The sequence below is a fragment of the Ptychodera flava genome, chromosome 15 (genome assembly GCF_041260155.1).
Source record: "Ptychodera flava strain L36383 chromosome 15, AS_Pfla_20210202, whole genome shotgun sequence".
Lineage (NCBI taxonomy): Eukaryota > Metazoa > Hemichordata > Enteropneusta > Ptychoderidae > Ptychodera > Ptychodera flava.
The window spans coordinates 38735236-38753334 of record NC_091942.1 but is presented as its reverse complement, the minus strand read 5'-3'; the positions used below and the strand labels follow the sequence as shown (position 1 = coordinate 38753334).

The window sequence follows — 18099 nt, the reverse complement described above, 5'->3', positions numbered from 1 at the left end:
AATTTTTTTCTGTGAGTGATACATTTTAACGGAGTGGTCACTCTAAGCTTTATTTTAAGCTGTTGCTCTTTGGTATATGTTGGCTACATCACAACTTAAAACATTTTGATTTCTTTCTCTTTTGATTTCTCTTTATATGTATTTGCTTATTAAAAATTCCACTGCATGCTTTATTTAAGATGTCTTTTGTCAGCTTATCTGAAGCTAAGCTATCAATACATTTGAAAACAGAAAGTTTGTCCCATTTCCATGTTTGGGGCATTGGTGATAAATTCACTGTATCTTTTTATCATGACTCATTTGTCAGAGTTGAAATTTGACAGTGATTGGAGACAATAGTACCTAAGTTTATCTATTATGTCTGTTGTTGGAACGCCATAATCAACCACACTGTTTCAATTCAGTTGTAACAAGTATTAAAATTTTCCACAAATACTTGCCATTCATAATTCTTGGACAGCAAGTTTTACAAAAATCAATGAGGCTTCTATGATGCTTTATATTTTCAAACATCCATATTGCAGCGACATATGGTAGGCATGATCAACAGAATATCATGGTGGCACTGGTATATGATTTGAACAATCATTGTCAATAAACTCTGGTAGTAATCCTATTCTGGCATTAAAATCCCCCAAAACAATGACTGATTAAATGGTCAAATGCTTAAAGAAAGAATTATATTTATGATTAGAGTTTTCGCGTGCATTGTAAACAAAGCATAACAGAATAGTTATACTGTAGTTCTGTTAAATACTATACATGTAGAATAGTTTTATACGCACTACACCAAACTATGTATTCAGGTGTGCAACAGAAATTTGGGTGAGGAATGGAAACCACCCGGTGCACAGGAAAATTCCCATAATTGACAACTGGATCCTACCAAGTACCCTGTGAAACCCCATAGTTGGACCATAGGTGACCCCTCTAATAGCTTACTGTGTAAAGTGGCCTCATGAGGGCGTTTTTTCCAAGATGACAATGCCTGCTTTCAACACAAATTTCACGTCATGTTTTATCATGAAAAACTACTTTTAAATTGGAATTCTATTCCTCCAACATGATCCATCTGATGAGAAAATGTTTCAGGAATCCTACATCGTTTCTTTTAAAGATTCTATTTTGCTTTGAAGAATTTTACAATCGAAGACGAGTATCCTATTGTTCAGATAAACATGAACCACTTCACTGATGAAGTGTCATGCTTTTTTGAGTGTGTGAATGAAAACAGACTGCAAGTTTCCTCTTGCTAAACAAATGCCTTTCACAGTCTATCAGTGTTTCATCGACTACTTCACAATACCGGTACATGAAGTTGAAAACGGAACCCCTTGCTTGGTTGATAGTAATCTGCAGATCTGGGGCTAGAAAGCCATGGGAAATGTACAGATTCTTGGTCAGACTAACAACTTTTCATCTTATGTACACAACAATCAAACTCCATGGAAATTCCAAATGAAGTGATGGATAATTTACAGGTATATTTTGGAGTAGTTCCAAGGTAGCTGATTACTTTTGCTTTTTGTCAAAATAAGTTTCCTGTACTCAGAGTTTAGAAACCAAAATCTCATTTTATTTCATCACATGACATCCAAAGGACTGAAAAGACAAAGGCATCACATCTTTGTGGTGAATAATTTCTACATGTATGTAAACATTGGGTTATGTCACAGCAAGGTTTCAGTATCACCACCTGAGGGTGCACACACAAGACAATACTTAGTGCAGCGTCTTGGAAGCTTTCAGCCGATTGATCAGCTGAAACTCATTGTTATTATAGAATCATTTCAAATCAGCCAATTAGCTACAGAACAGCCTTAGTTCCAATCAGATAAAACCTTCTGAGCCGCTGCACATAAGGAGGAGTACGAAGCCAAGATCACAGAAAGAAATTTAGAATATTCTTTATTTATGGTTTTCATTTCTTTGGTTTCACCCATCTGGACCTGAACAGATACCCTTTGGTCAAAAGATGGCTACGTTACCCCTCAACAGACTGACTCAAACTTTTGAGCCTGAGGTAAACAGATAAGAATCAACAAGAGGTGACCTAACAACAAATATAGGTACACTGTAATTCACTTACATTTTGAGTATCACTGATTGTTTTCAGATATGCATCTATGATCTCCAGATATGCACTCTGTAACATACCGGTAACAATTATAGCAGATTGTGACTGGGTTTGAATAGAACAGGGTAATGAACTTTACACTGAGAAAATTAACAAATTTCTAATTTCCTATCTAAAATACAAACTGAATATGTGTTTCCAGTAACATGCCTCCAAAATTCAGGGTTGGTAGGTGGAAGGAATTTTTTTCTTTTTTATGCTGCGACCCATCAAATACAATATTACTCAAAGTCTTTTGAAAATGCACACAAATATCTAGAGTCGGTTTGGTTACTGGAAACATTGTTTTATTTGGCCTAAGGTAGTAATTAAGAATATTAATAACAGTATCCCTATCAAGCTACATATGAATAAAAATTAAAGGGGTATCACAAGTGGTATCAGAGTAACAATTTCATGACAAAAAATGAGAAAATTAGCCTAAAAATCGCACATGCAAAATTGATCATCATTTGAACCAAACTGAACAAGGTCGTTGCATCTAACATACAAAGCCATTCTACTGCTAAGATACACTATTTAAGAGAAAAAATTGAAGAATATTAAGGAAAAATTCTAAAACATTTAAATATGCAAATTTATACTACTTGATGAAAGCATTCCTTGAAAGGTTTGTAACAATTGTCAAAATAATCATCTGACAAGTAGTTTCAGAAACATTGGACCCAGGGGCATGGAAGTGTTTTGGACTTCCGAATGCTACAGTCAAAGACTAATATCCTATTATGGAGATGAATATGAACCATGCTGTTATATGTGAAAAATGGTTAACCTAAACCTTGACTAACAATGGATATACATATTATTTTAAAAGAGTTAAAAGAAACATATCATCAAAAATGCACAAATTTGACTCTGCTTCAGCTCAAGGAAAACATTTGCCAAACATCAAAGTGATCAAATGAATGGTTTTCAGGCAAAGTTGAAAATACAAATTTTGACTAAAATCCTTTAAAGAGACATTAGCTGTAACTTGTAACTAATTTTTCACTACTCTGTTTCCATGTATCAACTACAGAATTTACTATAATCCGATCATCATGACCAATGCCCGTTGTCCTGCTTGCCAACACAGCCTGTATATGTGAAATGACCATTGTTATTGTTGATAAACGTATTCTAGTCCGGACCTGAATACAAAATTTAAACAATAACAATGCAGATTATACTGATATAGGGTATATTTAAGAGCTAAATATTAGGAATTTCTCCATGGTTCAGGGATTCAAACCAGAAACTGCAGATGATACACAGAACAAACAAAATTAAAAATATGACCAAAGTTACAGCTAATGGATCTTTAACAGTGACTAAAATAATTCAATCCAAATCATCTGGAGTTGTTTGCTCAAGTGTATATTATGCACAATACCGGGCAGAATATTCCACATTGATAAAGAATCATAAGCATAAAATTTCAATACCAAAACAATGTTCATTAACATAATTTGCATAAATTAATACTAATCTGCCCTGTATCTTGCACTGATAAGCTCAAGTGACCATCACACTAAGTTTAAGATATCTCTATCAACAGTTAAGGACATACAGCATTTGGCATAAAAAATCCACGGCATCAATCTGTAGGATCTTTGGTCTGGACTAAAAATGTTTGACCAAAATTGAAAGAAAATTAGCCTAAAAACTCTGCACATGCAACATTTCATCATCCCTTGCATGTAAATTGATTGAGGTTGTTCCTGGGGATTTCTGAAGAAAATTGTACTGATATTGTATAAATAGTATTAGAATGAAAAATTGAAGAAAATTGAACAAAAAATATAACAAATTTTGAAAAAATTCAAATATGTAAATTCTATGCTAATTTTTACGTAATTTACCAAAGGCATCTCTAGAGAGCTCCATAACAAATTTGAGACAATTTGACCAGATGTATCAGAAATCTGCCTGACCACGAACTAAAACATTAGCTCTAAAAAATAGCATATTCAAATGTCCTCATATTAACATATTCAAATGTCCTCATATTAACAAACCAAAGTCTTGCACATAAAATACAAACAATTTTTGAGCAATGATTTCTGAGGACAAGAGCACATTGTTGACTGAGGACTATGACTATCACTTTCCACCTACAAATCACATAAATTGTGTCTCTGACAACAGAGCTTAAAATAAACATCCTATCATGAAAAGTTGAATGACAATTCAGATTTCTTCAATTGGTGAAAATTAACAAAAACAAACCGACCAACCAGTCAAAAGCTACATTTTTGTTCTAATGTTTGCTAGCACTACCCTCTGACATCACCCCTGGCTTTCTATGACAAAATTATTGCCACACAATTGGCATACAACAACTACAACACTTACAGGGTTGTAGAGGAAGACTGTATAATTGCATTACCTGACAGTGTTTTCAAGTACATTGGAATAAACCATTGTTATGATGTCAAAGTAAAACACCTAATTGTGAATTTTGGTCACTTTTTTTTTTTTCAGTTTCTTTGTTTACGTAACGAAATCATATAATTTCTGACATTATGCAATTAAAAAATAATCAACGGAACTTTCATGTTACTGAGGACATAAAATATTCCTGTGTAATTGAAGTTTGAGAAAGGATGAAATGATTTATAATCCGCGCCCTATGGTTTCAAAATTCTGACAATGAATAATAGATAAATTTTTCTCTTGAGGGCTACAAAGCACTACATACAAGGTGATTTCATGGAGAGACAGAATGATATCCACCTGTCTTGATGATGTACTTCATTTGAATTATCAATTGTTATCTGAACTATGAAAGCAAACTTTTGAATTCAAACTTAATACCACCAGGTAATTATTAACCCTATACCTACAAAGGTTGCACTTTGAAAGTCAAAATTTACAGGCTATGTGGAAAATTAACTTGTATAACATGAAAAACGAAAATGAAAATTATTCTGAATATGTACCAATTTAACATGTTTTCCTTCATCGATATCTTGAGTACATCATCATGCTTTGCACAAGATGTTACCACATTTAATTCAGCAGCGATGTGTAAAGTCTTGGAAGCTTGTAGTTAATTGGTTGGCTAAATATCATTCGATGTTATTGAATCATTTCAAAACAAGCAATCAGCTACACTACAGCCTTATTTCAGACTCTTTAAGTTGCTGTGGATAATTACAATCTACCATTCATTCGTAACCTTCCGAACCCCTGTATATTAGCCTGTAATTCTTGTACAATAATACCAACTATAACTGATAATGTTGATGTAAATCTTTATGGATACAAAATGATTACATCACAACCATCATGGTTTTACGTTGGTAGCAGCTACTGTCCTAAATGTTTCCTTTTTCTGGTAGATCTTCTGAGTACTACTGGTTGTTCTGGTGACTTCAAAGCAGAATGTGAAGGTTTCTTTTTCTCATCAAAGGGTACAAGTGGACTTTTCTTCACTTGTTCTTTATAATCCTTAGGATCTTGTGAAGTAGTCATTGAAAGTGCAAATTCTACTTTCTTCTTAGATTTAGTAGAGTTATCACATTCCATTTTCTCTGTTGCTTTCTTTCCCATCTTACTGTAGGCTTTCCTGATAAATGATACTGGTTCTCTCACTTTTTTAAATCTCATGAAAGGTTCTACATCAACTGCCTTTCCATCACTGGTACTTTCTTTCACTTTTTCATTAATTGGTGTTGCAATTTTGTCACTCTCTCTTGTCTCATTTGACATGGTTTTTGTTGAACCTTTTTCTGTATTTACTGAATCACTGCTTGAACTGATTGTCACCGACTCCAGTGACTGAAATTTTCCTGATTTTCGTTTCTCCATATCCGTATCCGTAGCATCTCTTTCTTTCTTCTTCCTCTTAGCAGTCTTCTTTTCACTGGTTTTGTTTGAAATATCTTCCATTTTATCTTCTATTCCTTGATATGAAGTATTTGTATTGTTGATATTTTCCACTGAGTTTACTTCAGTGCTGTCAGATGACTTCGTGTTCTTGGATTTTGGAGAAAATTCTTGGAGCACACTATCTTGTACAGATTGATTCTCTTCTGCAATTTTCCGTTTTTTGTTCTTTTTATTCTGTCTCCACTTTATTCTCTTTTTCCTCTTCTGTAGTTTCATCTTTGCCTGTTGCTGCTTCTCTTCTTCATCTAGGACTTCTAGAACTTTGTTATCGATTGATTCTATTGGGAAAATACCCTCAGCCAAATCTTTTAATTTCTTAACCACAACATAAAGTTTGGCTCTCGTCTTACTCAACACCTTTGGATCACTTGCACATGCATAAAGGCATTCAGAAATAGCTTGATAGTCAAATATCAGCTTCATCTTTTTTGTAACATTCTCATCTTTAGCATTTTCTTCTTGAGTTTCTCCTTCCTTTAGATCACCGTCTTCATGTGTCTTCTCCTCATCAGGTTCTGCAGCTTCCATTTCTTCATCATCTTCCAGTCCAACATCTGACGTGAAGATGATACCATTTTTGAAGATTTCATTCACAACATTTTGCAACACAACAGATTTTTTGGTTTTGGCAGCTAGTTCACAAAAGGGCTCCACAAATTTACACGTTTCCTCTGGAGAAAGATTTTGGCCACCGACCTTGGTAAGCTCCCCAAGGAAAATGTCCGTTACATGAAACCTTAGTCCGTCTGGAATGTTGTCGAGGTGTGGATTCAAGACACCATTCTTCATAACATTCATCAATTCGTCTATAACTTCAGAGTCCCAGTCTCGACGTTTAACCATCTCAAAACTATGGGATAAACATCTTCTGACCAGCATATAGAACTTGTCAAGTCGCAGTCTATCAATTCCAAGCCATTCTCTTGCCATAGTTTGGAAAAAGGTTTCAACAAAGTTCAATGCTGATGATGTCGTTTGAAATGAATGTATTAAATTTGCAATAGTTTCTGCTAATTCCTCTTGAATTACAGGTTTATCGCTCATCCACATGCAATAGAATAGCCCCTTCCAAATCTTCAGAAGGTCCGTCTCACTGAATGCATTCTCATCTGACTGTGATCGAACACTGACCCATTTCCTTAAATTCTTGACGGCCCTATCTCTAACCTTCTTCTCGTTAGCAGCCAGACGCTGAGCAAAGTGAACTTCAGCCGAGTACGATGCCTGTTCCGAATTCGCCATGTTGAAGCTTTTGAAGAAACGCACATGTCCACCTGATTTTGTACACATGCGTAGTTTGCAGCACCTCTCCATTTCTTTCCGCTGGCTGCGCACTGCACAGAAGAGCGGAAGTGAGCAAATCTCGTGTGAGACCGCGTTGTTTGGTTTGGAAGTGGATTGCACGGCCATATTGCTTATGCATATGCTGTATCCAGCATGGACAAATATCAAGACAACATGAACGCTTCACCGAACGAAAACGGATACGATGAAGAACCAGACTTCAGTGATCCGGAGGATTATGTTGACGAAATAAGTGACGAAGGTAAGACCACTGTTTATTGATCGTGAACGCATGGTGAGACTCAAACACATGCATGACATGTGGCGCTTTCAGCCTCTCGTGACTCGTCTCATGCGCCCGCATCGTTGTGTTCCAAAGGCATAAATTTTGGTGCTTTATATACTACGTCAAGGTAGTTTGACAGTCATTTTAATAGAAATAAACTTTCAAACGCATAAGGACTGTGTAAGGCCGGAGATCTTTCGACAACGATGTCAAATCTGGATCAGATGCAATCTGAGATTATCTTCATTTTATTAGGGGCCCAAGCCGACCGGCTGGGACCCTATTGTTATTGCTCAAGTTCTACTACTTCCTCTTCTTTAGGGGCCCAAGCCGACCGGCTGGGACCCTATTGTTATTGCTCAAGTTCTACTACTTCCTCTTCTTCCTCTTTTTCTTCTTCTTCTTCTGCCGATTCTTTGTCGACCTAGATCTCTTAAACGGCTGAATGAAAACTTCTCAAATTTGCAGAGCTAGTAGGTGTTAATTAGTACTCGTGCACCTGACCCTTGAAATTTTGATTGGTCACGTGACCTGGCGACCATATTGGATTTTCCAAAAACCTAAGATGGCTTCTCCAGAAGACCTAGGGGTCTAGTCGATTTGAATTTTTTTGTATAGCAAGCATGACCTAAGGTCTTCATAATTTGCACATAAAATCGCATGCGGTCACGTGACCTTGGCCGCCATATTGAATTTTCTAAAATACTCATTTAATCTTTAAAAATCTTCTTCTCCAGAACCAAAACACCGATTAAGCTCAAATTTTCTTCATGTCATCCTTTGAACGATCTCTTTCAAGTTTGCAAAAATCATTTTGATCGGTCACGTGGTTTGGTCGCCATATTTGATTTTGTGAAATCACAATTTAATCTCTAAAAATCTTCTTCTCCAGAACAAATTCACCGATTCAACTAAAATTCAACGTATATCATCTTAAGTGTGATCTCTTTCAAGTTTGCAAAAGGCGTTTGGAACGGTCACGTGGTTTGGCCGCCATATTGAATTTTGCAAAAATCGTAATTTAATCTTTAAAAATCCTCTTCTCTAGAACCAAAACACCGATTAAGCTCAAATTTTACTCAAGTCATCCTTAGGGTGATCTCTTTCAAGTTTGCAAAAAACATTTCGATCGGTCACGTGGTTTGGCCGCCATATTGGATTTTGTGAAATCGTAATGCAATTTTTAAAAATCGTCTCCTCCAGAACAAATACACCAATTCAACTAAAATTTCACATTTTTTTTCCTTAGTGGTAGTCCTTTTAAGTTTTAGAAAAACATTTTGATCAGTCACGTAATTTGGCCGCCATATTGGATTTTATGTACATCGCAGTTTAATCCTTAGCAATCTTCTTCTCCAGAACCAATGTACAGATTGAACTAAAATTTTACACTCATTATCCCTAGTGGCAGTTCTTTTACATTTTCGAAAGGCATTTGGATCGGTCATGTGCTTTGGCCGCTATATTGGATTTTGTGAAAAATTGCAATTTCATCTTAAAACTATTCTTTCCAGAACCAACGCACCGATCCAACTGAATTTTACTTCTGTCACCCTTAGTGTGAGCACTTTCAAGTTTGTGAAAGGCGTTGGGTCGGTCAAGTGGTTTGTTTGCCATATTGGATATAGCGACAATCGCAATTTCATCATTAAAACTCTTCTTCTCAAAAACCAACACACAGATTCACCTGAAATTTTACTCATATCTTTCTTAGTGCGAGCACTTTCAAGTTTGCGAAAGGCATTCGGATCGGTTAAGTCGCCACAATGTGCATAAGGCTGCAGTTTAAAACCTCGGCAGTCAGAAGATCGATCAGTGATGTATGTTATATTGTACACTTGAAAGTCAAAGACGGCACAACAGACTGCAATGCCCGCTGTCAAATTCAGCTAGCAGTCACACGAACCCTAATATCGGCGCCTTGTTTAAGGATGTACGATCGGAAAAAGTAAAAGTAATGTCAATTTTTTCAATGGGGATTTTTGAATACCTACATATGTGAATAGTCCAAAAATGGGAAAAAAAATGGGGTCACCGCGCTTGTTTTTTTACAAAATGACATTAAAAATTCACGGGTTTTTCACAAAATCACTAAAAATCAATAAAACAGGTCATCATTTTCATATTTATATCATGATTGCACTTTTCACGTTTACACTGTAAAAGAATAAAGAAATTATAAACCTAAGCTACTTTGAAGATTTTACTTACGTTAAAATTGAGTTAAAAAGTCATCATATTTATTTTTTAACCAAAATTGCAACAAATATGCCCCAAATTTTAGGAATGGGAGAGGGTAATTTATTAATTATTGATAGTTTCTACTAATGTCAATTTTCTCAAACTTTGCCAAATAATAGCACTTTTTGTGAATTTTTCAAAACCACATTTTGTTTAGTAGGTCACCGAGCTCGATTTTTCACAATTTTGCAAAAACTAACTAGGATTTACAGGTTCTGGCGATAAACCATGCTCTCCCCGGGTTCGTCGCGTGAGGGCGCTCTTCAAATGCTGCTGACCTGCGTGGCTACCTGCAGTGGCCCTGTCCAGGCATGGTCATGATTCAAGCCTACCATTAAACTTTAATGAGAGGGAAATGACAGAACAAAGCAAAGACTTTTAGGTTCTTCTACTTTTTAGAGTCTATATATTAATACAGCATACAAAAAATCACGTAATATTTATTGCCGTGACGCTTATCGGTGGGGATTAGGTTGACTTCGCTGCAGGCTAAGTAAGTTGTCACACACTACGTGGAGCCAGGAGCCGAGGCCGTGAACTTGGCGTTTCTCCAATACACGACGACAATCGTAAAGGCAAGCCCGCAACTGACACAAGTGTCAAGATTTTCGGCTAGTTCACTCAAATCGACAATGCGACGGCCATTCGTCCATTCTCCGGTAGGTCTACTAGCGACACTATCATTCATTGGAATTATAACCACGAATAGCGAATCAGACGTCACACTTCTGATTTACGCTGTACAGGCTACGGTCATGTTGCATTTTTTTTATCTCTTTGCTGAATACTCGTACCTTCCAGCATGTTTTGAGGGCACGCTAAACATTTTCTCGGCGCGATTTTTAGACGACATTTTGTACAACGCAAAAACGTTCGGAACGTCACTATGCGCGCGTGGTTACTATGGATATATTTATGCGCGGAAATCGGCGCAGTACGCTTATATTTTTCCGATCGTACATCCTTAAGGCAACTTTGGCGACCAGCTTTTGTATGCCAGGTGACTTTGTCGAGTATACTGCCACGGAAGTACTTAGAGGAGTGTGCCACTAGCTTTAAGGGGTGGCCGACTGCTGTGATTGACTGAATAAGAGACAAGGTCCCGCCAGGGCACAATTACTGGGGTCTACGCACAGCTGATATGTGAGTGTCAAGGATCATAAATGAAGCTATTTGGGTAATTTTATATGTAGGTGTCTCAATACACGCTCACTTGTTCATCACTAAGATACATGACATTGCAAGGTGTGGTGATTTGTTTATGTTTCTCTATCTGACATGCATGGAGTGGCCCTGGTGTGTTGTGTAACTGAGAGCATGTACCTGATTAAAAATGTAAACAAGACCACATCAAGCCCAGCTGTAAATGTCATAAAAATCGCTGATACACATCTATTAAAACAACACATTGTTTAATGAAGTTCTGCAGCTTGATCTAACTTCACTGTAATTGCTGTGTGCCATTGCACGCCCGGTCTGTGACCGCCGAAATGTACCCTTTATTTATCAGCAATTCGGGGACTCTAATATCGATACTAGACAATAGTAGAATGACTTGCCCTATGCATCGGTACGCCAGATCTGTGAAATCGTCGATATATTTACTTGCATGTTTATCGGGAATTTGGGGACTCTAATATAATAGCACACAATACTAGAATGACTTGCCCTGTGCCTCAGCACACAAGGTCTGTGAAATTGCCGATATTTACCAGATATTTATCAGCGATTGGGGACTCCAATATTGATACTAGACGATACTAGATTCTGTCAAATCCCGGGTAAATATCCGATATATATCGAAGAATACACCACCTTGCAGTTCTGGTCAAACCCGACTTCCAAGGACTGACTGTAAATTCGATACTGAACGATACTGGATTCTGTCAAATCGAGGGTAAATATCCGATATCGGAGATTTCACTACCTTACAGTTTTGGTCAAACCCGACTTTCAATGACTGACTCTAGCTTCGACACTAGACTATATACTTTCTGTTAAATCGCGGGTAAATATCCGGTATATATCGGAGATTTCACCACATTACAGATTTTGCCAAACCTGACTTCAAAGGACTGACTCTAGCTTCTATAATAGACGATACTAGATTTTCTCAAATCGCGGGTAAATGTCCGATATATATCGAAGAATACACCACCTTACATGCAGTTCTGGTCAAAACCGACTTCCAAGGACTGACTCTAGCTTCGTTACTAGACGATACTAGATTTTCTCAAATCGCCAGTAAATGTTCGATATATATCGGAGATTTCACCACCTTACACTTCTTGTCAAACCCGACTTCCAAGGACTGACTCTAGCTTCGATACTTAACGATACCAGATTCTGTCATAACGCAGGTAAATATCCGATATGTATATCGGACATTTCACCACCTTTCACTTCTTGTCAAACCCGACTTCCAGGACTGACTCTAGCTTCGATACTAGACGATACCAGATTCTGTCAAATTGCGGGTTAAATATCCGACATATATATCGGAGATTTCACCACCTTACAGGTTTTCACAAATCCGACTTCCAAGGACTGACTCTAACTTCGATACTAAGCGATACTAGATTCTGTCAAATCGCGGGTAAATATCATATATATATATATATATATATATATATATATATATATATATATATATATATATATATATATATATATATATATATATATATATATATATAAATATATATATAAATATATATCGGACATTTCATCACCTTACCTTACAAACCCGACTGCGAAGGACCGACTGTAACTTCGATACCAGGCGATACTAGATTCTGTCAAATCGAGGGTGAATATCCGATATAGATTGGAGATTTCACCATCTTATAGATCTAGTCAAGCCAATCTAACTTCGGTATTGTATAGTCTAATAGCCGTAAATATCGGATATCATATCAAAGTGCAATGTCGCGGTGTCCTCGGGATTCCGGGATATTATATAGCACTCACCCCGCCTATCGCGTTCACCACACTCAGGTGTCTCACATCGCCTTCACCCCACTAAAATATTCACAAATCACATGTCACAGTCTACGATGCGGCTAGCAGGCGGCCGCAATTACCAACTACAAATAGTTTATTGATTGTTGTCAGTTGGGAAGGAAACTAGGTTTAAAATGGCTGCTGTTACTCACAGCCTGTCGGTAAAATTGCTTTTCAAAGCTGGACGCTCTTGCCATAGTTCTAGGTCTAAATAGGTGTGACCATTTCAGTTGATAGTGTAGCTGTTCAGAAGAATTGTTTGCACAACTTATTACAGTGGGAACACTCAGTAAACATGTACTTCCTTAATTTGTGAAGTTTATGAGTGCAAAAGTAGCCCTGCGTTCAGGTGTGTTTGTTCCCGGCAACGGTCTGTGGTTAACTTGAGTCTCTGCGGCGAGATTCACAATGGCGATCTCCATGGGTAAATTTAAACGGCCAAAGCATACGGCTTTTTTAACAAGGTAGAGCGAGTAAGGCACTCCTGAACGGCGAAAATGTTGATGGTGTATAGCTGCCAATAAGCAAATATCCTTACTGATGTTAGAAACTTGTGTGAATTGGCTTCCTTGAAGATGAATTCGCAAGATTTTTCAGCTATTGTGACGTTATATCGGAAACAGATTTTCAGAAAAGGCGCCCCGCTCGTCCGCCGAGTACAGTCGACGTACTTCCGCATACATATTGTGCAAATCCGCAAGTCTTGTCGGGATATTTGAGCATTTAACTTGATCGTCAGTGAAACAAAAAGATGTTTCTCCATATCAAAACATTATGTGTTTTATATTTTAGGGTTCTGTTTAAGTAATAGACATGAACATTTGGATTTATGATCCGTGATTTCCGCGATCCGTGGCATGATTCAACCTGGCCGTGGATACGCACTGACTTTTTTGGTGATGACCCCTGACCCAAGTGTCATCGATACGCTGTGCGCTGTCCAAGCATCTCTTGCTAAATTCATGGAGCTACCAAAGCTCCATGCTAAATTCAAGCGTAAAGCATATGTATCGAAAGTCTAACATGCACAAATTTGTCAAGTCTTTGAGTATTTTACTTTTGAACTGCTATGAAAATGGATATCTACGTATAATTCGTTTGAAAAACTGGTATGCTGAAACAGGTTTCGTGCCGTTATAGTGCGATATGTACAGTACAGCAGTGATAGCGATTGCAGGTTTTTACAAAGGCTGCGTTCACAAAAAAATGGGGGGGAGGGGGGGGCTGGAGGTATTCATTCAGGAAGGGGAAATCGAAAATTTTGGGGGTAGTAGAGGGGGACTTGAAAATTTTGCTCTACCTGCAGGGGGACTTGAAAATTTATTGGTTCCCTTTTATGTTTTACATTTTCCGATTCCAAGTTTTTTTGTAGGTAATCTAATGAAGTGAATACCATTTTTATGTCATTCAAATGTTGTTATGTTAGTAATAATTTAACAGAATCTAGAACCATTTTGTCACATTCCATGACTTATATCTCGAAAAAATCTAAACATGTGTGATTGTCGTAAAAAAATCTAACTTGAGCCTAGTAACAGGGCAGAAGCTGCAACCGTTGATGATTTTTGCAATCTATCTAATATATCAACTACAGTTTCCTGCTGTCTCCCTACAGCATGCTCAAACACACAATGTTCAGTTTGTCGACAAAACCTGTATATATAAATATGTATTTAGGTGATAGTTTGATTAGAGTCCAGACTGACAGTCAGTTGTCAACACTGATACGTGGTACACATACACAGGCTGTGCTAGCAAGCTGAATACTGGACAGTTCAACATGCTGTAGAGAGTAGAACAAGAACGCAGTTGTATGATAAGCTGAACAAAAATAGTGTCAAAATTATCAAAGTTAATACAACTTCTTCCTATGGGCAACTGTCACTATCAGATACCGCCCTGCTACTGTAGTATATACGTGAGCAGTGACAGAGATTGAAGAAGAGTTTGTGTCTCATGACAGTAAAACATTACCTAAACAAGATCAGGCCAGAAAGCAACACAAGGAAGAACACATGAAAATTTTTGCATTCTAGCATATGAGAATAATCAAATATTAAAGAAAAAAGAGGGGGTCACCGTGCTTGATTTTCTAAATTTTCACAGTTTTGTCAAAACATTATACAAAAGTAAAACTTTAAACAGTAAAGATGAAATGAAAAAATATATGACTAATTATTTATTTTTTAACCAAATTTGCAATTATTACGCCAAAATTTCAGAGATTATTACATTTATTTGATGGAATATTTTAACCTTCCCGTATTGTAAATTTTGAGTAGTATCTAAATCATATATGTCTTGTACTTTTGAAACAAATTTTGGTAGGTCACCGTGCTCAGTTTAAGACGCCATATTTGATTTCTTGAAAATCGCAATTTACCTACAAATCTTCTTCTCCTGAACCAAAACACTGATGAAGTGAAATTCCACTTTCTTAGTGAGAGCTCTTTCAGGTTTGTGAAAGGCAATTAGATCGCTCACATGTTTTTGCCGCCATATTGTATTTTGCATGGAACAGATAAATGTGAGATGATGTTCAAAATTCTTCTTTACAAGAACTTGACTGTTTTCAAGCTAAAATTTTGCACATAATATAATCAGTGGAAGATTTGGAAACCAGGTTAATCGCTTGGGCCCCGCCAACGCTGCTTGCAGCTTTAATCCTCTTTTTCTTCTTCTTCTGCCGATTCTTTGTCGACCTAGATCTCTTAAACGGCTGAATGAAAACTTCTCAAATTTGCAGGGCTAGTAGGTATCAATTAGTACTCGTGCACCTGACCCTTGAAATTTTGATCGGTCACGTGACCTGGCGGCCATATTGGATTTTCCAAAAACCTAAAAATGGCTTCTCCAGAAGACCTAGGGGTCTAGTCGATTTGAAATTTTTTGTATAGTAAGCATGACCTAAGGTCTTTAGAATTTGCAAATAAAATCGCATGCGGTCACGTGACCTTGGCCGCAATATTGGATTTTCTAAAATAGTCTTTTAATCTTTAAAAATCTTCTTCTCCAGAACAGAAACATCGATTAAGCTCAAATTTTACTCATGTCATCCTCAGAGTGATCTCTTTAAAGTTTGCAAAAGACATTTTGATTGGTCACGTGGTTTGGCCGCCATATTGGATTTTGTGAAATCACAATGTAATCTTTAAAAATCTTATTCTCCAGAACAGATTCACCAATTGAACTAAAATTTAATAAATGCCATCTACAGTGTGATCTTTTTCAAGTTTGCGAAAAGCGTTTCGATTGGTCACGTGGTTTGGCCGCCATATTGGATTGCGCAAAAAATCGTAATTTAATCTTTAAAATCTTCTTCTCCAGAACTAACACACCGATTGAACTAAAATTTTACATCTATCATCTAAAGTGTGATCTCTTTCAAGTTTACAAAAGGCGTTTGGATTGGTCATGTGGTTTGGCCGCCATATTGATTTTGCAAAAAATCGTAATTTAATCTTTAAAAATCTTCTTCTCCAGAACCAAAACACTGATTAATATGAAATTTTACTCATGTCACCCTTACATTGATAGCTTTCAAGTTTGCAAAAAGCTTCTACATCTATCATCGATAGTGTGATCTCTTTCAAGTGTGCGAAAGGCATTTGGATCGGTCTCATGGTTTCGCCGCCATATTGGATTTTGTGAAAATCGTAATTTCATCTTTAAAAATCTTCTCCTCCAGAACAAATACACTGATTGAACTAAAATTCTACAATTATTTTCCCTAGTGGTAGTCCTTTAAGTTTGCGAAAGGCATTTTGATCAGTCACGTAATTTGGCCGCCATATTGGATTTTGTTTAAATCACAATTTAATCTTAAAAATCTTCTTCTCCAGAACCAATACACACATTCAACTGAAATTTTACTCATATCTTTCATAGTGCGAGCACTTTCAAGTTTGCGAAAGGCATTTGGATCGGTTAAGTCGCCCCAATGTTCATAAGGCTGCAGTTTAAAACCTCGTCAGTCAGAAGATCGATCAGTGATGTATGTTTTATTGTACACTTGAAAGTCAAAGACGGCACGACAGATTGCAATGCCCGCTGTCAAATTCAGCTAGCAGTCACACGAACCCTAATCTCAGCCCCTTGTGTAAGGCAACTTTGGCGACCAGCTTTTGTACGCCAGGTGACGTTGCCACTAGCTTTAAGGGGTGGCCGACCGGTGTGATCGACTGAATGGCACAATTACTGGGGTCTATGCACAGCTGATATGTGAGTGTCAAGGACCATAAATGAAGCTATTCGGGTATTTTTATATGTAGGTGTCTGAATGCACGCTCACTTCTTCATCATGATAAAAAAGACAGATACATGACATTGCAAGGTGTGGTGATTTGTTTATGTTTCTCTATCTGACATGCATGGAGTGGCCCTGGTGTGTTGTGTAACTGAGAGCATGTAGCTGATTAAAAATGTAAACAAGACCACATCAAGTCCAGCCGTTAATGTCGTAAAAATCGCTGATACATATCTATTGAAACAGCACCTTGTTAAATGAAGTTCTGCAGCTTGATCGAATTTCACTGTAATTGCTTTGTGCAGGTCTAAGAGATCGCCGAAATTTACCTGATATTTATCAGGGATTCGGGGACTCTGATATCGATACTGGACAATAGTAGAATGACTTGCCCTGTGCTTCGGTACGCCAGATCAGTGAAATCGTCGATATTTAATTGGATGTTTATCGGCAATTTGGGGACTCTGATATCGATAGTACACAACACTAGAATGACTTGCCCTGTGCCTCGGCACGCACGGTCTGTGAAGTCGCCGATATTTACTAGATATTTATTGGCAATTTGGGGACTCAAATATCGATACTAGACGATACTAGATTCTGTCAAATCCCGGTTAAATATCCGATATATATCGTGACCTTGCACTTCTGGTCAAACCCGACTTCCAAGGACTGACTCTAACTACGATACCGAACGATACTAGATTCTGTCGAATCGCGGGTTTATATCCAATATCGAAGAAGTTGGACGCTCTTGCCATAGTTCTAAGTCTAAATAGGTGCACCTGGCATCTTATGTTTGTTTGCACAACTTATTATAGTGGAAACACTCAGTAACATCCACTTCCTTCGGCGTCTTTGCCTGCTTTGTTTTGTGCGCGACTTCCGCGCTGTCAGTAACTTTACCAGGGCAGACAATGGCTCGGAAATGCGCGATTTGCGCAATCGCGCAGGCGAGAGAAAACCATGTCCACCATCGTAAATTATGCCGGTTCCATCACTGTTACTAATGAATCAAAATAATCCTTA

At 37.4% G+C, this 18099-nt stretch overlaps 2 protein-coding genes across 2 annotated transcripts in view; one reads left to right on the top strand and one right to left on the bottom strand.

The window, feature by feature from the left end:
- Positions 1 to 1891: 1891 nt before the first annotated feature.
- Positions 1892 to 7420, bottom strand: LOC139152149 (ribosomal RNA processing protein 1 homolog A-like). The gene has a single exon (XM_070725251.1). The coding sequence runs from the start codon at positions 7418 to 7420 to the stop codon at positions 5429 to 5431; it is 1992 nt and encodes a 663-aa protein (XP_070581352.1). The 3' UTR covers positions 1892 to 5428.
- LOC139152148 (eukaryotic translation initiation factor 3 subunit B-like) overlaps positions 7405 to 18099 on the top strand; it is a 40594-nt gene continuing 29899 nt past the window's right edge. The window contains exon 1 of the mRNA XM_070725250.1: positions 7405 to 7556. Within this exon, the coding sequence (XP_070581351.1) occupies positions 7448 to 7556 (109 nt within the window). The 5' untranslated portion in view covers positions 7405 to 7447. The remainder of the gene's footprint in view (positions 7557 to 18099) is intronic.